The sequence below is a fragment of the Salvelinus fontinalis genome, chromosome 9 (assembly GCF_029448725.1).
Source record: "Salvelinus fontinalis isolate EN_2023a chromosome 9, ASM2944872v1, whole genome shotgun sequence".
Classification (NCBI taxonomy): domain Eukaryota; kingdom Metazoa; phylum Chordata; class Actinopteri; order Salmoniformes; family Salmonidae; genus Salvelinus; species Salvelinus fontinalis.
This window is the reverse complement of record NC_074673.1, coordinates 7,107,880-7,129,846: the sequence shown is the minus strand read 5'-3', so window position 1 is coordinate 7,129,846 and position 21,967 is coordinate 7,107,880. Positions and strand designations below refer to the sequence as shown.

Here is a 21,967-nt window from a genome sequence, read left to right as displayed (position 1 = left end):
CTAGCTGTTCGTTCCAAAGAGATTCACAAGTCGCAGGAATGTGTCGCCTCAATAGAGACATTGTCTCCCTCCAAGGAACGTGTTCCTAGGCAACCCCCCTGCACTTGCCGGGACAGGCCTGCTCCTTCAGTGACTCAAGCCAATGTGAGGAACGTACTAACAGAAGTTTGTGCCATGAAACAAAATAAAAACTGCACTCTGACCCACAGGACGTATTTGCTAGATTCATGATAGAGTTGTTAGACAAATCACGGAAAGTGAAATTCAAAGCGTGATGTAATTTTATTGGAATTGGCAGCTGTTGTTGGTAAGTAATGAATCTGTTAAGTTATTTTCTGACATGACTTACTAAGTATTTAACCATATTAATTACAGTAACTGCCCATTGAAAATATGACTTTTAAAAGTTATATATAAAAGTTATAACATATCCAAATAATGTTGACTTTTCCTATACAAGTATTTGTGGCCAAAGCATAAATTGGAGAAAAAAACACTTTCAGAAACCTACCACAAACTTGTATCTCAAACAGACCGTTTACAAAAAATGCTTACTAAGTCCTCATAGAACGTGATGTCATCATCACCTTGAGGAGGATGAGCTGGCCAATCAGCGGTCTACTTGCATGAATATTTTTAATTACCAGAATACGCCCATACCATTCCAACACAGAAAAGCTGCTTCATAATATACTTAATTACCATTGGAAATACTGGGCAGTTACTTTAAATAAGAACGTTAGTTTGTTGTAACCCCTGCTCTTGGTTGTATCTCTTCTATTTTTTCAGTGTTGGGACTTGGTAACATTTGGAGGTGTTTCCGTGCTTTGGACCAATCAAAATCAACGTGATACCTTGGTCATTTTTATCTCCAGATCCGTGGCTCTAATACTGAGATGCAGTGCCTTAGACCGCTGCGCCACTCAGGAGTGTACAAGTGGATCATGTTTGTCAAGTTGTTGGTCACCGCCTTTCAAATTGTCCAATTTGCGACTATATGTCAACTGGATGAACTTTACGAAAATCATGTGATCAAAGGTCATGCAGTTTTTGATGAAGTCATGCAGTTTCTTGCCTCCAAGTTGCTGCGGCTGCTACTCACCATCATTGTGGAGGCACTTTTGTCAACCAATCATTAGGGTGTTCTGGTTTGACCCACGCGATTGTGGACAAAAACATAACTGAAACAGGAACTTTATCGCAATTCTAAAGCCAATGGAAATACAAATGAAAGGTATATTTGAGACCTGTCTCTAACCAATCAAATGAAAGGTATATTTGAGACCTGTCTCTAACCAATCAAATGAAAGGTATATTTGAGACCTGTCTCTAACCAATCAAATGAAAGGTATATTTGAGACCTGTCTCTAACCAATCAAATGAAAGGTGTATTTGAGACCTGTCTCTAACCAATCAAATGAAAGGTATATTTGAGACCTGTCTCTAACCAATCAAATGAAAGGTATATTTGAGACCTGTCTCTAACCAATTAATTGTACACATGTTATGTTTTTAGTTTGTGTGTGTGTGTGATATGGCGAGAAAGTTTATTTCAACATTTATACAGAAAAACATTTATAAACAACAGCAGCTATGTTGACACTGCCATGTTAATCTGAGACCACCACAGTATCTGACTTTCGGCTATCACAGATGCACCTCTCCTGACTTCACTCGCCGATTTCCGTCAACAGTCGGCTTCGTTAAGCTTACCGCTTGAACATACCCATTGCTTTCGGGGGAAGTTAGATATTGAAATTCAGTCTGTTAGCTTTGTAAATGAATATGTAGAACCAATTTTGTTTTCTATAACGCAGATTTCACTCGGCTATGATCACTCGGCTATGCATTCCTTTCCCAAATGTCAATACGCCTTATCCATTGCTGTTTTGGTTAGTGATTATTGCCTTATTTCACTGCAGAGCCTCTAGCCCTGCTCAATACGCCTTAGCTAACTCTTTCGTTCCACCTCCCACACATGCAGTGACCTCACCTGGTTTAAATGATGTTTCTAGAGACAACATCTCTCTCATCATCACTCAATGCATAGGTTTACCTCCACTGTATTCACATCCTACCATACCCTTGTCTGTACATTATGCCTTGAATATATGCTATCGTGCCCAGAAACCTGCTCCTTTTACTCTCTGTCCCAAACGTACTAGACGACCAGTTCTTATAGCCTTTAGCCATACCCTTATTCTACTCCTCCTCTGTTCCTCTGGTGATGTAAAGGTTAATCCAGGCCCTGCAGTGCCTAGCTCCACTACCATTCCCTAGGCGCTCTCATTTGTTGACTTCTGCAACTGTAAAAGCCTTGGTTTCATGCATGTTAACATTAGAAGCCTCCTCCCTCAGTTTGTTTTATTCACTGCTTTAGCACACTCTGCCAACCTAGCCATGTCTGAATCCTGGCTTAGGAAGACCACCAAAAACGCAGAAATTTCCATCCCTAAATATAACATTTTCCGACAAGATAGAACTGCCAAAGGGGGCGGAGTTGCAATCTACTGCAGAGTTCTGTCTTACTATCCAGGTCTGTGCCCAAACAATTTGAGCTTCTACTTTTAAAAATCCACCTTTCCAGAAACAAGTCTCTCACATTTGCCGCTTGCAATAGACCACCCTCTGCCCACAGCTGTTCCCTGTACACCATATGTGAATTGATTGCCCCCCATCTATCTTCAGAGCTCGTGCTAATAACTGACCTAAACTGGGACATGCTTAACACCCCGGCCATCCTACAATCTAAGCTTGATGCCCTCAATCTCACACAAATTATCAATGAACCTACCAGGTACAACCCCAAATCCGTAAACATGGGCACCCTCATAGATATCCTCCTAACCAACCTGCCCTCCAAATACACATCTGTCGTCAACCAGGATCTCAGCGATCACTGCCTCATTGCCTGCGTCAATAATGGTTCTGCGGTCAAACGACCACCCCTCATCACTGTCAAACGCTCCCTAAAACACTTCAGCGAGCAGGCCTTTCTAATCGACCTGGCCGGGGTATCAGTAGAGGATGCCTGGTTATCCTTTAAAAGAACCTTCTTCACCATCTTAAATACGCATGCCCCATTCAAAAAATGTAGAACCTAGAACTAATATAGCCCTTGGTTCAATCCAGACCTGACTGCCCTTGACCAGTTCAAAAACATCCTGTGGCGTACTGCATTAGCACCGAATAGCCCCCACTGTTACGAGTCCCGCCGAGGATGGTGCCTCTTCCCGTTCGGGCGGCGCTCGGCGGTCGTCGTCTCCGGTCTACTAGCTGCCACCGATCCCCTTTTCTGTTATCCTTTTAGTTTGTCTAATTTGTTTCACCTGTTGTATGTTTAGATTAGGGGTTATTTAAACCCAGTTTGCCCGCTCCCTTTTGTGCGGGCTTGATTTTCTGTTTCGTGTTTGTGGTGTGTATTTTGTGGATTTCGTCATTCTATTGATGTTGGACATTTTTTCTTTACGCGCCCAGTGTTTAAAGTGGCGTCACCGTTTTGTAGGTGATTACGTGAAGGAAATAAATTCCACCTTTTGTAAGAGATTCCTGCTCTCTGCACCTGACTCTTGTTTCCACCACTGGAATTGTTACAGAAGCCCGCACCAAAAGGAATGGAGTCAGCAGAAGCAGCAACCACCCCTCTCCCATCGATGGAGGAGCGTGTCCAGCATCACACCGCCGTTCTCCATCGAATAGGGACAGCAATGGACATGATGATGGAGAGGATGGAACGATGGGAGAGGAGTGGTATCCCGACTACAACCCCAGCTCCTTCCCAGACGGGGCAACCTTCCCCATCAACGTCAGCATCAGGTTCGGGTGCATTGCGTCTTGCGCTCCCAAGGGAGTACGATGGAGCGGTGGCTGGGTGCCAGGGGTTTTTGCTCCAGTTGGAGCTCTACTTGGCCACTGTTCGTCCGACTCCCTCTGGAGAGGAGAGTGTTAGCCTCCTCATCTCCTGTCTGACTGGTAGAGCCCTGGAATGGGCTAATGCGGTCTGGAACGGCCCAGACTCTGTTCGGGACAACTACCCAGAGTTCACTCGCCGCTTTCGGGCCGTATTTGACCACCCTCAGGAGGGCCGAGCGGTGGGTGAGAGACTGTTTCACCTCAGACAGGAGACGAGGAGTGCGCAAGACTTCGCTTTGGAGTTCCGGACCTTGGCTGCTGGCGCGGGGTGGAATGACAGGGCCCTGATGGACCATTATCGATGTAGCCTTCGGGAGGACGTCCGTCGGGAGCTAGCTTGTCGAGACACTACGCTCTCTCTTGATGAGTTAATTGACATGTCTATTCGACTGGACAACCTGCTAGCTGCCCGCGGGCGTTCAGAGGGGGTCCTGTCCGTTCCACCTCCCAGTCCTCCCACTTCAACCCCGATGGAGTTGGGAGGGGCTGCATCTAGGGGGGCCAGAGGAGGTAGCTACTCTTGCACCTATTGTGGCAGGAGAGGACACACTTCAGACCGGTGTTGGAGGAGCGCCTCTGGGAATGGAGATGGCAGGCGGAATACTCCTCGATCACCCCAGGTGAGTAGGCACAAGACTCACCCAGAGCTTCCTGTCGGTCACATGTTTTTGATTATTTTCTTCCCTGCGTTTTTCCCTTCTCTTCAGCATAAGGCGCTCGTAGACTCAGGCGCAGCTGGGAGTTTTATGGATCGCGGTCTAGCCCGTAAGTTGGGTATTCCGTTGGTACAGATAGACCCTCCTTTCCCTGTGCACTCCTTAGATAGCCGACCGCTAGGGTCAGGGCTGGTCAGGGAGGCCACGATTCCGCTGGACATGGTAACACAGGGGGATCATAGGGAGCAGATTAGTTTCTACCTTATTGATTCACCTGGGTTTCCAGTGGTGTTGGGGGTTCCTTGGCTAGCCATTCACAATCCCCTCATTTCCTGGAGACAGGGAGCTCTTCAGGGGTGGTCAGAGGAGTGTTCAGGTAGGTGTGTGGGAGTTTCCATCGGTGCCACCTCGGTGGAGAGTCCAGACCAGTTTTCCACTGTGCGCATTCCCCCAGAATATGCCGATTTGGCTATCGCTTTTAGTAAAAAGAAAGCGACTAAATTACCACCTCATCGACGGTGGGATTGTGTGATAAACCTCCAGGTGAACGCTGCACTTCCCAGGAGTCATGTGTACCCCTTGTCACAGGAGGAGACGTTGGCTATGGAGACATATGTCACGGAAGCTCTGAGACAGGGGTTCATTCGGCCCTCCATGTCACCCGTCTCCTCGAGTTTCTTTTTTGTGAGAAAAAAGGAGGGAGGACTGCGTCCGTGCATTGATTATCGAGGTCTAAATTCAATCACAGTGGGATTTAGTTATCCGCTACCTCTCATCGCTACGGCGGTGGAATCATTCCACGGAGCACGTTTTTTCACAAAACTGGATCTTAGGAGCGCGTATAATTTGGTGCGTATTCGGGAGGGAGACGAGTGGAAAACAGCGTTTAGTACCACATCAGGCCACTATGAGTACCTCGTCATGCCGTATGGGTTAAAGAATGCTCCAGCCGTTTTCCAATCCTTTGTAGATGAGATTCTCAGGGACCTGCACGGGCAGGGTGTGGTAGTGTATATTGATGACATCCTGATCTATTCTGCTACACGCGCCGCGCATGTTTCCCTGGTGCGCAGGGTTCTTGGGAGGCTGCTGGAGCATGACCTATACGTCAAGGCTGAGAAATGTGTGTTTTCCAAACAAGCCGTTTCCTTCCTGGGTTATCGCATTTCCATGTCAGGGGTGGTTATGGAGTGTGATCGCGTTAACGCCGTGCGTAATTGGCCGACTCCAGCCACGGTAAAGGAGGTGCAGCGGTTTTTAGGGTTTGCCAATTACTACCGGAGGTTTATCCGGGGTTTTGGCCAAGTGGCGGCCCCCATTACCTCACTGCTAAAGGGAGGGCCGGTGCGTCTACAGTGGTCGGCCGAGGCTGAGAGAGCTTTTAACCAGTTGAAGGCATGTTTCACTGAGGCTCCCGTGTTGGCGCATCCGGACCCTTCATTAGCGTTCATAGTGGAGGTGGATGCGTCCGAGGCTGGTGTTGGAGCCGTGCTATCACAGCGCTCGGGCACGCCACCGAAGCTCCGTCCCTGTGCTTTCTTTTCTAAGAAGTTGAGTCCGGCGGAGCGGAACTATGATGTGGGGGACAGGGAGTTACTAGCTATGGTAAAAGCCCTGAAGGTGTGGAGACACTGGCTTGAGGGGGCTAAGTACCCTTTTCTCATCTGGACTGACCATCACAATCTGGAGTATATCCGAGAGGCGAGGAGATTGAATCCGCGTCAGGCGAGGTGGGCCATGTTTTTTACTCGTTTTAGATTTACGATCTCTTACCGACCAGGTTCCCTCAACACAAAGGCCGACGCGCTGTCTCGTCTCTATGACACGGATGACCGGCCCATCGATCCGACTCCCATCCTTCCCGCCTCATGTCTGGTGGCTCCGGTGGTATGGGAGGTGGACGCGGACATCGAGCGGGCGTTGAGGGTAGAACCTGCGCCGTCCCAGTGTCCGACTGGCCGTAGGTACGTACCGCTTGGTGTTCGTGATCGATTGATTCGGTGGGCTCACTCAATACCTGCTTCGGGTCATCCGGGGGTGGAGAGGACAGTGCGTGGTCTTAGAGGGAAATACTGGTGGCCCACCTTGGCTAAGGACGTGAGACTCTATGTCTCCTCCTGCTCGGTATGCGCTCAGAGTAAGGCTCCTAGGCACCTACCAAGGGGGAAGTTACAACCCCTTCCGGTTCCACAACGGCCATGGTCTCATCTATCAGTAGATTTTTTGACGGATCTTCCTCCGTCTCAGGGGAACACTACCATTTTGGTCGTTGTGGATCGGTTCTCTAAGTCCTGTCGTCTCCTCCCATTGCCTGGTCTCCCTACGGCCCTACAGACTGCGGAGGCTCTATTTACCCACGTCTTCCGGCATTATGGGGTGCCGGAGGATATCGTATCTGATCGAGGTCCCCAGTTCACGTCCCGGGTATGGAGGGCGTTTATGGAGCGTCTGGGGGTCTCGGTCAGCCTTACCTCTGGGTATCACCCCGAAAGTAATGGGCAGGTGGAGAGAGTGAACCAGGAGGTGGGTAGGTTTCTGAGGTCGTATTGCCAGGACCGGCCAGGAGAATGGGCGAGGTACGTCCCGTGGGCGGAGTTGGCCCAGAACTCACTCCGCCACTCATCTACGAACATGTCGCCTTTCGAGTGTGTACTGGGGTACCAGCCGGTCCTGGCTCCGTGGCACCAGAGCCAGACTGAGGCTCCTGCGGTGGAGGAATGGGTACAGCGCTCTAGAGAGACCTGGCGAGCGGTCCAGGACTCTCTTAAGCAGGCCAGTGAACGGCAGAAGAGGAGCGCTGACCGCCACCGCAGTGAGGCCCCTGTGTTTGCACCAGGGGACAGGGTCTGGCTCTCGGCCCGAAACCTGCCCCTCCGCCTGCCCTGCCGGAAGCTGGGGCCGCAGTGTGTGGGGCCATTTAAAGTCCTGAGGAGGATAAACGAGGTGTGTTATAGGTTACAACTTCCCTCTTACTATCGTATTAACCCCTCGTTTCATGTGTCTCTCCTCAGGCCGGTGGTAGCTGGTCCCCTGCAGGAAGGTGAGGTACCGGAGGTCCCTCCTCCCCCTCTCGACATCGAGGGGTCCCCGGCGTATAGGATCAGAACTATTCTGGACTCAAGACGCCGGGTGAGGGGCCTGCAGTACCTCGTGGACTGGGAGGGGTACGGTCCGGAGGAGAGATGCTGGGTACCGGTGGGGGACATCTTGGATCCGTCCCTGTTGAGGGACTTTCACCGCCTCCATCCGGAGCGCCCTGCTCCTCGTCCTCCGGGTCGTCCTCGAGGCCGGAGTCGGCGCGCTGCGGGAGCCGCGCGTCGGGAGGGGGGTACTGTTACGAGTCCCGCCGAGGATGGTGCCTCTTCCCGTTCGGGCGGCGCTCGGCGGTCGTCGTCTCCGGTCTACTAGCTGCCACCGATCCCCTTTTCTGTTATCCTTTTAGTTTGTCTAATTTGTTTCACCTGTTGTATGTTTAGATTAGGGGTTATTTAAACCCAGTTTGCCCGCTCCCTTTTGTGCGGGCTTGATTTTCTGTTTCGTGTTTGTGGTGTGTATTTTGTGGATTTCGTCATTCTATTGATGTTGGACATTTTTTCTTTACGCGCCCAGTGTTTAAAGTGGCGTCACCGTTTTGTAGGTGATTACGTGAAGGAAATAAATTCCACCTTTTGTAAGAGATTCCTGCTCTCTGCACCTGACTCTTGTTTCCACCACTGGAATTGTTACACCCACAATACGCAACTTTTCAGGGAAGTTGGGAACCAATATACACAGGCAGTTCAGAAAGCAAAGGCTAGCTTTTTCAAACAGAAATTTGCATCCTGTAACATAAACTCCAAAAAGTTCTGGGACACTGTAAAGTCCATGGAGAATAAGTGCACCTCCTCCCAGCTGCCCACTGAGCTGAGGCTAGAAAACACTGTCACGACCAATAAATCCACAATAATTGAGAATTTCAATAAGCATTTTTCTACGGCTGGCTATGCTTTCCACTTGGCTACCCCTACCCCGGTCAACAGCCCTGCACCCCCCACAGCAACTTACCCAAGCCCCCCCTTTCTCCTTCACCCAAATCCAGATAGCTGATGTTCTGAAAGAGCTGCAAAATCTGGACCCCTACAAATCAGCAGGGCTAGACAATCTGGACCCTCTCTTTCTAAAATTATCCGGCGAAATTGTTGCAACCCCTATTACTAGCCTGTTCAACTTCTGTTTCGTATCGTCTGAGATACCCAAAGATTGGGAAGCTGCCGCGGTCATCCCCCTCTTCAAAGGGAAGACACCCTAGACCCAAACTGCTACAGACCTATACCCATCCTGCCCTGCCTTTCTAAGGTCTTCGAAAGCCAAGTTAACAAACAGATCACCGACGATTTCGAATCCCACAGTACCTTCTCCACCATACAATCTGGTTTCCGAGCTGGTCATGGGTGCACCTCAGCCACGCTCAAGGTCCTAAACGATATCATAACCGCCATCGATAAGAGACAATACTGTGCAGCTGTATTCATCGATCTGGCCAAGGCTTTCGACTCTGTAAATCACCACATTCTTATCGGCAGACTCAAAAGCCTTGGCTTCTCAAATGACTGCCTCGCCTGGTTCACCAACTACTTCTCAGACAGAGTTCAGTGTGTCAAATCGGAGGGCCTGTTGTCCGGGCCTCCGGCAGTCTCTATGGGGGTGCCACAGGGTTCAATTCTCAGGGCGACTCTTTTCTCTGTATATATAATGATGTCATTCTTGCTGCTGGTGATTCTCTGATCCACCTCTACGCAGACGACACCATTCTGTATACTTCTTTCCCTTCTTTGGCCACTGTGTTAACTATCCTCCAGACGAGATTCAATGCCATACAACTCTCCTTCCGTGGCCTCCAACTGCTCTTAAAACTTCTTATGGCTGCAGGGGCAGTATTGAGTAGCTTGGATGAAAATGTGCCCAGAGGTGCCCAGAGTAAACTGCCTGCTCCTCAGTCCCAGTTGCTAATATATGCATATTATTAGTAGTATTGGATGGAAAACACTCTGAAGTTTCTAAAACTGTTTGAATGATGTCTTTGAGTATAGCAGAACTCATATGGCAGGCAAAAACCTGAGAAAAAATCCAACCAGGAAGTGGGAAATCTGAGGTTTGTAGGTTTTCATCTCATCGCCTATCAAATACACAGTGGGAAATGGGTCATTTTGCACTTCCTAAGGCTTCCACTAGATGTCAACAGTCTTTAGAACCTTGTCTGAGGCTTCTAACATGAAGGGGGGCCGAATGAGAGGGGATTGAGTAAGGTCTACCATGACCTGAACATGCGCTGACCATGCGCGTTCATGTGAGAGCGAGCTATGTTCTATCGCACTTCTGAAGGCAAAGGAATTCTCCGGTTGAAATTTTTGAATATTTATGTTAAAAACATCCTAAAGATTGATTCAATACATCGTTTGACATGTTTCTACTGACTGTTATGTTAGTGAACGCGCGTCGTGACTTTGGATTTGTGTACCAAACGCGCCAAAAGTAGCTATTTGGACATAAATGATGGACATTACCGAACAAATTAAACATTTATTGTGGAACTGTGATTCCTGGGAGTGCATTCTGATGAAGATCATCAAAGGTAAATGAATATTTATAATGTTATTTCTGACTTCTCTTGACTGCACAATATGGCGGATATATTTTTGTCTTGATTGGGCTCGGAGTGCCGACCTCAGATTATTGCATGGTTAGCTTTTTCCGTAAAGCTTTTTGAAATCTGACACAGCGGTTGCATTAAGGAGAAGTGGATATAAAATTCCATGTATAACACTTGATCTTTGGTTTATGAGTATTTCTGTAAATTGATGTGGCTCTCTGCATAATCACCGGATGTTTTTGGAATTACTGAACATAACGTGCCAAAGTATACTGAGATTTTTTTATATAAATATGAACTTTACCGAACAAAACATACATGTATTGTGTGACATGAAGTCCTATGAGTGTCATCTGATGAAGATCATCAAAGGTTAGTGATTAATTTTATCTCTATTTCTGCTTTTTGTGACTCCTGTCTTTGGCTGGAAAAATGGCTGTGTTTTTCTGTGATTTGGCGGTGACCTAACATAATCGTTTGTGGTGCTTTCGCTGTAAAGCCTTTTTGAATTCGGACACTTTGGTGGGATTAACAACAAGAGTACCTTTAAAATGGTATAAGATAGTTGTATGTTTGAGGAATTTTAATTATGAGATTTCTGTTGTTTGAATTTGGCGCCCTGCACTTTCACTGACTGTTGTCATATCGATCCCGTTAGTGGGATTGCAGCCCTAAAAAGTTAAATGCAAGTAAAACTAAATGCATGCTCTTCAACCGATCACTGCCCACACCTGCCCGCCCACCCAGCATCACTACTCTGGACGGATCTGACTTAGAATATGTGGACAACTACAAATACCTAGGTGTCTGGCTAGACTGTAAACTCTCCTTCCAGACTCACATTAAGCATCTACAATCCAAAATTTAATCTAGAATCGGCTTACTATTTCGCAAGCAAAGCATCCTTCACTCATGCTGCCAAACATACCCTCGTAAAACTGACTATCCTACCGATCCTTGACTTCGGCGATGTCATTTACAAAATAGCCTCCAACACTACTCAGCAAATTGGATGCAGTCTATCACAGTGCCATCCGTTTTGTCACCAAAGCCCCATATACTACCCACCACGGCGACCTGTATGCTCTCGTTGGCTGGCCCTCGCTTCACATTTGTCGCCAGACCCACTGGCTCCAGGTCATCTATAAGTCTTTGCTAGGTAAAGCTCCGCCTTATCTCAGCTCACTGGTCACTATAGCAGCACCCACCAGTAGCACGCGCTCCAGCAGGTATATTTCACTGGTCACCCCCAAAGCCAATTCCTCGTTTGGCCGCCTTTCCTTCCAGTTCTCTAATGCCAATGACTGGAACAAACTGCAAAAATCACTGAAGCTGGAGACTTATATCTCCCTCACTAACTTTCAGCACCAGTTGTCAGAGCAGCTCACAGATCACTGCACCTGTACATAGCCCATCTGTAAATAGCCCATCCAACTACCTCATCCCCATACTGTTATTTATTCTATATATTTTTGCTCCTTTGCACCCCAGTATCTCTATTTGCACACTCATCTTCTGCACATCTAACACTCCAGTGTTTAATTGCTATATTGTAATATTTCGCCACTATGGCCTATTTATTGCCTTACCTCCCTTATCCTACCTCATTTGCACACACTGTATATATAGTTTTTCTATTGTAATATTGACTGTATGTTTGTTTATTCCATGTGTAACTCTGGGTTGTTGTATGTGTTGCACTGCTTTGCTTTATCTTGGCCAGGTCGCAGTTGTAAATGAGAACTTGTTTTCAACTAGCCTACCTGGTTAAATAAAGGTGAAATTAAAAAAAATTTAAACACGAAGCTGCAGCCACTAGCTAGCTTGTCAGTTGACGTTCGTAGTTAACGCATTTCTGCCCTCGGAGCTGTGACAGAGTTCTATTGAGTAGCGACCACTTTTTGACCATGGCTGTACAGATATTCTATTCACTCTAATCATGCTAAATGATCTGATATAATTGTCTGCATATTGAACCATATGTGGTAGAGACATTTGGTTTGGACTATTGTTTTTCTGTAATTCTCTATTTCTTTTTAGAAACATTGCATGAAATAATAATTTTATGGCTGAACATCCAACATAATAGGGGTATAAATCAAATCATATAAATCTCCAGTTTCACATTCTGTGAAAATAAATATGCCAGTTACAAAACACACATCCATCTCATCTCTTCCTTAGTGACACACTGGGGACTTTACAGAGCAGTGCATGCCTTCTAGGACTAGATTTAAATGGACAACCACACAGGCTCAGCCCATACATTGGCGCCAACAGAACACCCCACACATTGACTCCAAGGCCGTGGTCTGTCTGTGTAATCACTGTTGCAATCACTGCTGCTCCTCCACCAGTTGCCTAGCACCCCAACAGCATAATCACCATATTGAATCCTATCCATCATTGGGGTCATTGTCATTGAAGGGCCAGACTGTTGCCAAGCTTCTGGAGTGCAGACTTTTCTTCTACACTATGAAGGAGGCTTGGCTCAGGCTGGCTTCATACGCTAGTTGAAGAGTGTGTGGCAATGATTTGGGCTGGGTTGGGCTGATGGCACCCTGAAGAGTTGCAGTCAGTTTTGGAATCGGTGGCCACTAATAAACTAGTCCTGAATATCTTAAACTAAGAGCACTTCATTTGGTACAAATCATTCCTTAAGTTGTAGACCTCAGCTGAATCTGATAATGAACAGTGTGGCTGTTGAACAAGTTGAGGGGACTAAATTACTTGGTGTTTCCTTAGATTGTAAACTGTCATGGTCGAAACATAGATTAAATAGTTGTAAAGATGGGGAGGGGTCTGTCCATAGAGATGCTCTGCTTTTTTGACACAACACAAAGCAAGTCCTGTAGGCTCTAGTTTTATCTTATCTTTATTATTGTCCAGTTATGATCAAGTGATCCAAAGAAATACCTAGTTAATGTTACGCGGAGAAGAGCAGGTGAACCCAAGTGCAGACTCAGACGAGGAGATTGGGATAAGGTATTTATTGAAAAGCAGATGAAAGATGTGGTGCAGGCCAGGGGAAGCTTGGACGGGTTGCAGGATCCAGGTTCTAAGGCTGGAGCGAGGGGAGTTGGGGCTGGGTGAGCAGGTCCGGAGCAGAATCCAAGGAAGCAGTGGAGTGGGGGTTCTGGGCAGAGTGGCAGGACTGACGAGACGTGGGACTGGAGACAAGGACCAGAGTCTGAGTGGACGGAACTGTAGCAGAGAGAACAGCGTCAGGCAAGGAAAAATGGGCACAACATGAAAATAGGATCTATGCATGAGCCAATGGCTAAAATGCAGATTGACAGAGCAGAGGCTACGATCTGGCAGTGTGGAAGTGGCAGGGTCTTGATTATGGAACAGGTTGCAGCTGGTGGGGATCTGCTCTGACTCCAGCACACCTGTCTCTCCACACACACACACACGAGAGAGAAAACTGGGGGAGTGGCAGCAGATCAAGGAGACACAGGATGAGCAGTAGAGGGCGTGGCAGGAGCAGAAGTAACAGCTGCAGCTGGCCCAGAACAGAACAACACGTTTTGCTCTTCATTGTAATCAGAGGTATAATATTAATAGTATGCACGCCAGTCTCTCCTGGCTAAGAGTTGAGGAGTTGTTTATCTAAAATACATTAATGTGTTGGAAATTCCAAATTGTTTGCATAGTCAACTTACACACAGCACTGACACACACACACTTACCCCACCAGACATGCCACCAGGGGTCTTTTCACAGTCCCCAGGTCCAGAAAGAAAATGTACAGTATTATGTACAGTATTATACAGAGCCATGAGTGCATGGAACTTCCTTCCATCTCATATAGAGCAAGTGAACAGCAAACCTGGTTTCAGAGAAACAAATAAAGCAACACCTAACGGCACAACGCCTCTCCCCCATGTGACCTACTTGTTGTGTGTATGTACTGACATGTATGTGTAACTGATAGATCCATGCAAACACACTACATGTTAATGTTTTTACATGAACGTACACTACCGTTTAAAAGTTTGGGGTCACTTAGAAATGTCCTTGTTTTTGAAAGGAAAGCACATGTTTTGTCCATTAAAATAACACCAAATTGATCAGAAATGCAGAGCAGACATTGTTAATGTTGTAAATGACTATTGTAGCTGGAAACTGCTGATATTTTGTGGAATATCTACATAGGCATGTAGAGGCCAATTATCAGCAACCATCATTCCTGTGTTCCAATGGCACGTTGTGTTAGCTAATCCAAGTTTATCATTTTAAAAGGCTAATTGATCATTAGAAAACCCTTTTGCAAATATGTTAGCACCGCTGAAAATTGTTGTCCTGCTTAAAGAAGCAATAAAACTGGCCTTCTTTAGACTAGTTGAGTATCTGGAGCATCAGCATGTGTGGGTTCGATTACAGGCTCAAAATGTCTAAAAACAAAGGACTTTCTTCTGAAACTCGACAGTCTTTTCTTGTTCTGAGAAATGAAGGCTATTCCATGCGAGAAATTGCCAAGAAACTGAAGATCTCGTACAACGCTGTGTTCACAGAACAGCGCAAACTGACTCTAATCAGAATAGAAAGAGGAGTGGGAGGCCCCGGTGCACTACTGAGCAAGAGGACAAGTACATTAGAGTGTCTAGTTTGAGAAACAGACGCCTCACAAGTCCTCAACTGGCAGCTTCATTAAATAGTACCTGCAAAACACCAGTCTCAACGTCAACAATGAAGAGGCGACTCAGGGATGCTGGCCTTCTAGGCAGAGTTCCTCTGTCCAGTGTCTATGTTCTTTTGCCCATCTTAATCATTTATTTTTATTGGCCAGTCTGAGATATATCTTTTTCTTTGAAACTCTGCCTAGAAGGCCAGCATCCCTGAGTCGCCTCTTCACTGTTGACGTTGAGACTGGTGTTTTGCGACAGGAAATGTGAACTATTCTGTGGATTACAATGAATGGGTATTTTTGTAGTAATTGATACATTTTTTGTAAGGGAAAGTCTGACATTTCAAAGTGGAAATAACAAACGTCAGAAGCCTATACGTTTTCAATGTCCTCAAATGATGTAAAGGTATTTTATACAGACAAAATGTCTTGGAAATCAATGCCATGCAGAACACACATGGTATATGTAAGCTACAGTGAACATACAGAAATAATTGGCAACTGACTATGGAAGACACCCTGATGCAGTTTCCTCAGTACACTATATATTGTTTATTGGCACCTTTGCACAATTCACTATTTCTTTTCAAAATATGAATATGGCCTGTATAAAATGATTCAACATTTACATGTATTTGATTGGGGGCAAGATCTGATTTCTCGTGTAACTTACCTGTGATTAGTTAAAGGTGACAACAGGATCTGATTTACCGTGTAACTGACCTGTGATTAGTTAAAGGTGACAACAGGGTAAAAACAGCCATTCAACCAGTTTTGAAATGAGAAAAAATAACTTTCACTCCATTGTATAATGCAAAGGTGCCAATATATTTGACCGGTCTAGCATATGTGTCATATGTCATAATGCCAAAAATATGAAATATAAATACTTGGTATAAAAGTGATTGGCCATGATGGCAGAAGACCCAATGCATATTCCTTATCAGAGAATTTAAATCGTACCAACATATGTCATATGTCATCATATGTTGTCATATATTCTCCTGTTACACAGAACACACAAAGTCATCTTTAGTCTGAACATACGTAAATAAATAGAATCTGATTGTCTATGGATGGCATATTCCTTATCCGGACAATCATATTTCATGTGTGTCGCATTTTCTACCAAGGTTGACATTCTACGGGTTAATCTCTGTGCAATTCCAGGCAGCAGACATGCCATTACTATCTCAATTTGTCAGGGAGATGGAATAAAAATTAAATTACTGGGAGAAAATCCATCAAGCTTTGGGGTCAGCAAAATGAATGGGACTGAGAAAAACTTGTGATTTAGACATACAGTCGCTCTACACTCTTACAAAAAAAGGTGCTATCTAAGGTGGCCTGCGAAAGTATTCACCCCCTTGGCATTTTTCCTTTTTTGTTGCCTTTCAACCTGGAAATAAAACCAATTTGTTTGTTTTTTTTTGGGGGGGGGGGGGGGGTGTTTCATTTAATTTACAAAACATGCCTACCACTTTGAAGATGCAAAATGTTTTTGGGGTGTGAAACCAACAAGAAATAAGACAAAAAAACTGAAAACTTGAGCGTGCATAACTATTCACCCCCTCCAAAGTCAATACTTTTTTAGAGCCACCTTTTGCAGAAATTACAGCTGGAAGTCTCTTGGGGTATGTCTCTATAGGCTTGGCACATCTAGCCACTGAGATTTTTGCCCATTCTTCAAGGCAAAACTGCTCCAGCTCCTTCAAGTTGGATGGGTTCCGCTGGTGTACAGCAATCTTTAAGTCATACCACAGATTCTCAATTGGATTGAGGTCTGGGCTTTGACTAGGCCATTCCAAGACATTTAAATGTTTCCCCTTAAACCACTCGAGTGTTGCTTTAGCAGTACGCTTAGGGTCATTGTCCAGCTGGAAGGTGAACCTCTGTCCCAGTTTCAAGTCTCTGCAAGACTGAAACAGGTTTCCCTCAAGAATTTCCCTGTATTTAGCACCATCCATAATTCCTTCATTCCTTCAATTCTGACCAGTTTCCCAGTCCCTGCCAGTGAAAAACTTCTCCACAACATGATGCTGCCACCACCATACTTCACTGTGGGGATGGTATTCTCGGGGTGATAAGAGGTGTTGGGTTTGCGCCAGACATAATGTTTTCCTTGATGGCCAAAAAGTGACATTTTAGTCTCATCTGATCAGAGTACATTCTTCCATATGTTTGGGGAGTCTCCCACATGAATTTTGGTGAACACCAAACGTGTTTGCTTATTTTTTTCTTCAAGCAATGGCTTTTTTCTGGTCACACTTCCATAAAGCCCAGCTCTGTGGAGTGTACGGCTTAAAGTGGTCCTATGGACAGATACTCCAATCTCCCCTGTGGAGCTTTGCAGCTCCTTCAGGGTTATCTTTGGTCTCTTTGTTGGCTCTCTGATTAATGCCCTCCTTGCCTGGTCTGTGAGGTTTGGTGGGCGGCCCTCTCTTGTGGTGCCATATTCTTAAAATTGTGACTTCTGAAGGTAATTGGTTGCACAAGATCTTATTTAGGGGCTTCATAGCAAAGGGGTGAATACATATGCACAAACCACTTTTCCGTTTTTTATTTATTTAAACAAGTGATTTTTTTCATTTCACTTTACCAATTTGGACTATTTTGTGCATGTCCATTACATGAAAACCAAATAAAATCTATTTAAATTGCAGGTTGTAATGCAACAAAATAGGAAAAATGCCAAGGGGGATGAATACTTTTGCAAGGCACTGTAAAACCTAAAAGGATTCTTCAGCTGTCCCCATAGGAAAACCCTTTGAAGAACCCTTTTTGGTTCCAGGTAGAACTCTTTTGGGTTCCATGTAGAACCCTTTCCACAGAGGGTTCAGCATGGAACCCAAAAGTGTTCTACCTGGAGCCAAAAAGGGTTCTCCTATGGGGACAGCCGAGGAACCCTTCTGGAACTCTTTTTTCTAAAAGCGTAGTACAACGGTAGTACATTGTGCTCCCGAGTGGTGCAGCGGTCAGGCTTATATCCAGGCTGTATCACATTCTGCCGTGATTGGGAGTCCTATAAGGCGGTGCACAATTGGCCCAGCGTCGGCCCGGGGTAGTCTGTCATTGTAAATAAGAATTTGTTCTTAACTGACTTGCCTAGTTAAATAAAGGTCAAATAAGTTTAAAAAAATACTACTACAGTTTTTATTTGACTTAAATGTGTATTTTATATATATTATTCTACAGTCTATAGTGCCTGATAGCTTTGTAGCATGGGGCAGAGACTTTTCTTTTACAATACTATACCCATCTGTATTGCCATATTATTTCTAATATTGAACATAACAGCTTTTCCTTTCACAGGAGTTTCATGTCGGATAAACCTTGTACTAGCACGTGAAACCTTCCAGTCCCATGAATGTATCGGATGTGTTAGTGTTTTTCTGTTGTATACTTCTGTTGGACTGGTGGTTACTTCTGAAGAGATGGGATGAGAATTCTGAGAATCCAAACCATCGCTTCTGGATTGAAAGCATGTCACTTATTTTACTCCCACGCGTGTGTGTGTGTGTGTGTGTGTGTGTGTGTGTGTGTGTGTGTGTGTGTGTGTGTGTGTGTGTGTGTGTGTGTGTGTGTGTGTGTGTGTGTGTGTGTGTGTGTGTGTGTGTGTGTGTGTGTGTGTGTGTGTGTGTGTGTGTGTGTGTGTGTGTGTGGGCTGGGGTGTAGGGGCTAGGGTGTAGGGGCTAGAGTATAGGGGCTAGAGTATAGGGGCTAGAGTGTAGGGGCTAGGGTATGATTTGGATCTCACATGTTCATAGAATTCATCGACGATGCCTTTGGTCCACTGTAGGTGCAGGTACTTTTGTTTCTGTCTGTCTGTCTGTCTGTCTGTGTCTGTGTCTGTGTCTGTGTCTGTGTCTGTGTGTGTCTGTGTCTGTGTCTGTGTCTGTGTCTGTGTCTGTGTCTGTGTGTGTGTGTGTGTGTGTGTGTGTGTGTGTGTGTGTGTGTGTGTGTGTGTGTGTGTGTGTGAGATAGAGAGGGAGAATCTGACCTGTTCATAGAACTCATCGACGATGCCCTTGGTCCACTGTAGGTGCAGGTCCTTGTGTTTCAGTGGGCCATTGATGTCAGCTAGCTTGATGCACATCTGACACACCAGCAGTCTGTCGTTCTCATTGGACCAATCAATACCCCTCGTCACGTCATCACCTACCTATAGTAAAAGACAAAGACAAAATATGTTAACCTATAAAAATGCTTTGTGAACTTATATGGTACATTAGGGCACTTACTATACAAAACCTTTCATCTATCACACATCTGAAAATATATATATCTACGTGGTTCAATAACATGGTAAATCAGTTGTCATTTAACCAAGAATGTAACATTTAAATTGGATTCCTGATTTAAGAATTCCATAGCTCCAACATTCCGTATTTTGGATTAACCCTTTAATCCCCACCTCTCGGTACGTATCTGTTCTGTGCTGCTCTGAAACTGACGGAATTATTTGACCTTTAGGTTGAATAATCATCTTCCTCAAAACCCCTTTCTTTTTTTCAATGTATTCCTCATTTCTAGGTAGGCCCAGTGGCGACCCGTCATTCAGGGCAAGTGGGACAATATATATCATTGAGTTAATAAATCCACATATAAACATGGTCTCTTTTTTGTTTTCTTGAGTAAGGCAGCTTCAAAATGCAGGTGTTTCAGGCTAGCTCAGTGCTTTCTGTGGAGGTGGGGTAAGTCACGGCCAAGTAATAAGGGTAGACTACGAATGCCATAGACTTACATTAGAAGTGCCCATCCAAGAAGGCTCAAGGTCATTGGCCACAGATAAAATGACGTCAAATCACGTTATATCTACAGTAGCTTTGATTGGACTGATCATGTCAACATCATACTTTCAAAATCTTAGCTAGCAGTCATCATCATGAATCAAGTCGACAATCTACTGGCAAATCCTCTTTAATCCTTGTCATATGAAGAGAAGTAATGAAGAGAAATTATAGATAAAACGTATCGTTGCTCATCGGCCGTTATACAACAATGAGTGGTTTGGAAGGAATTACTGACAGTGGGTAACTGCAAGCATTGCAACTGGGAAATGGGCAATAAACAAGGTAGCCTAGTGTAATACGTTTTGCACGGTCATCCAAATCCAATCAGGAATTGTAAATCCGGCCTCTTTGTCTTTCTTTGATGACATAATTTGCCCAGGAAGAACCGCCGGGCCACCTTCCTGTTCAAGTGAGCACAGCACAACAAGGTGAGTCCAGAAATGTCTTATATGCTGCTGCATAAATAATGTAATATGCCAGGGAGATGTGTATACTGTAGCTAAGAAAGTAAAACTAAGTGTATGTTGTGTAGTAAGCTGTCAGTAGGCCATGTGCCTCACCCTAATAAGTTGGTCTATTTTCACCTCTTAAATTCGCTTAACGTTACTCTTCTGACTTGGTGGTGCACATGTAGCCTATAACCTGTTTTAGAGAAATGTCATCATTGAATGTTGTAAGAGCTTTCATTGTCTGCTTATATGCCCCCTTCATTTACCCTACGGTTCTGACTTGGTGTACAGGGAAAACACTGTAAGAATGACCTATGCTCTGAATTCTGTTGCTGTACATTTCAAAAGCTGAACAAACAGTTAAATTGACTATGTCCGTCCTGGCTCGCTTATTAATGTCTTAATCAAAATTACAGATTGCCTCTTATACGCTTGTCGTCCCCTTGAATGACCTGTTTCCCTGCCAGTCAAGGCTCCGCTGATAACCAGGTGTAGCGGTGGTAAGGTGTTGGGACTGATATGTTTGGACTCTGCTGTTGGGACAGCTTCATGTAGGCCCTAACAGTTTGTGGGCACCGTTTGTCACCGTTATAGTGCAATTCATGTATTGTGTAGTGTTGTGTTGTGTAGTGTTGTGTTGTGTTGTGTTGTTTAGTGTAGTGTTGTGTTGTTTAGTGTTGTGTTGTGTTGTTTAGTGTAGTGTTGTGTTGTTTAGTGTTGTGTTGTGTAGTGGCTTTGCTGGCATGCATCCCCCATTACACTTTTTTTGCCCACCAAGATTTACATGCTAAAATCACCACTGTGTGGTTACACACTCTTGGTATCCACATCATCAACAAACTGCTGCTACTCTCCGTTTATGATCAATTTATTTTACCTTTATTCAAAAATGCAAGTCAGTTAAGAACAAAATCTTAGTTTCAATGACAGCCTAGGAACAGTGGGTTAACTGCCTTGTTCAAGGGCAGAACAACATATTTTTACCTTGTCGGTTCGGGGATTCGATCTTGCAACCTTTCGGTTACTAGTCCAATGATTTAACCACTAGGCTACCTGCCGCCCCTCCACTCTAACCACTGGGCTACCTGCCGCTCCAATGCACAGTCACTTTACCTCTACCTACATGTACATATTACCTCAATTATCTCAATTAACCTGTGCCCCCTGCACATTGACTCTGTACCGGTACCCCCTGTATATAGCCTTGTTATTTTCTTGTTGCTCTTTAAAAACCTCTTAAGGATCCGCCCCTTTTTTCTATTTCGCCTAAAATGACATACCCAAATCTAACTGCCTGTAGCTCAGGCCCTGAAGCAAGGATATGCATATTATTGGTATCATTTGAAAGGAAAGTCTTTGGCGTTTGTGGAAATGTGAAAGCAATGTAGGAGAATATAACACAATAGATTTGGTAAAAGATAATACAAAGAAAAAACAAACTGTTCTCTAGTATTTTATTTGCACCATCATCGTTGAAATGTAAGAGAACGGCCATCATGTATTATTCCAACCCAGGTGCAATTTAGATTTGGGCCACTAGATGGCAGCAGTGTATGTGCAAAGTTTTAGACTGATCCAATGAACCATTGCGTTTCTGTTCAAAATGTTGTATCAAGACTGCCCAAATGTGCCTAATTTGTTTATTAATAAATGTTAATGTTCAAAATTGTGCACTCTCAAACAATAGCATTGTATTATTTCACTGTAATAGCTACTGTAAATTGGACAGTGCAGTTAGATTAACAGCAATTTATGCTTTCTGCCTATATCAGATATGTCTATGTCCTGGGAAATGTCTTGTTACTTACAACCTCATGCTAATCGTATTAGCCTACGTTAGCTCAACCGTCCCGTGGAAGGGACACTGATCCCGAAGAAGTTTTTTAAATTATTTGTTA

The 21,967-nt window shown here is 44.9% G+C and overlaps 1 protein-coding gene across 1 annotated transcript in view; it reads right to left on the bottom strand.

Annotated features, from left to right (window-relative positions):
• LOC129861974 (cGMP-inhibited 3',5'-cyclic phosphodiesterase 3A-like) overlaps positions 1-21,967 on the bottom strand; it is a 237,420-nt gene that overhangs the window by 1,147 nt on the left and 214,306 nt on the right. Inside the window, exon 13 of the mRNA XM_055933225.1 lies at positions 18,828-18,989. Coding sequence (XP_055789200.1) covers positions 18,828-18,989 — 162 coding nt within the window. The remainder of the gene's footprint in view (positions 1-18,827; positions 18,990-21,967) is intronic.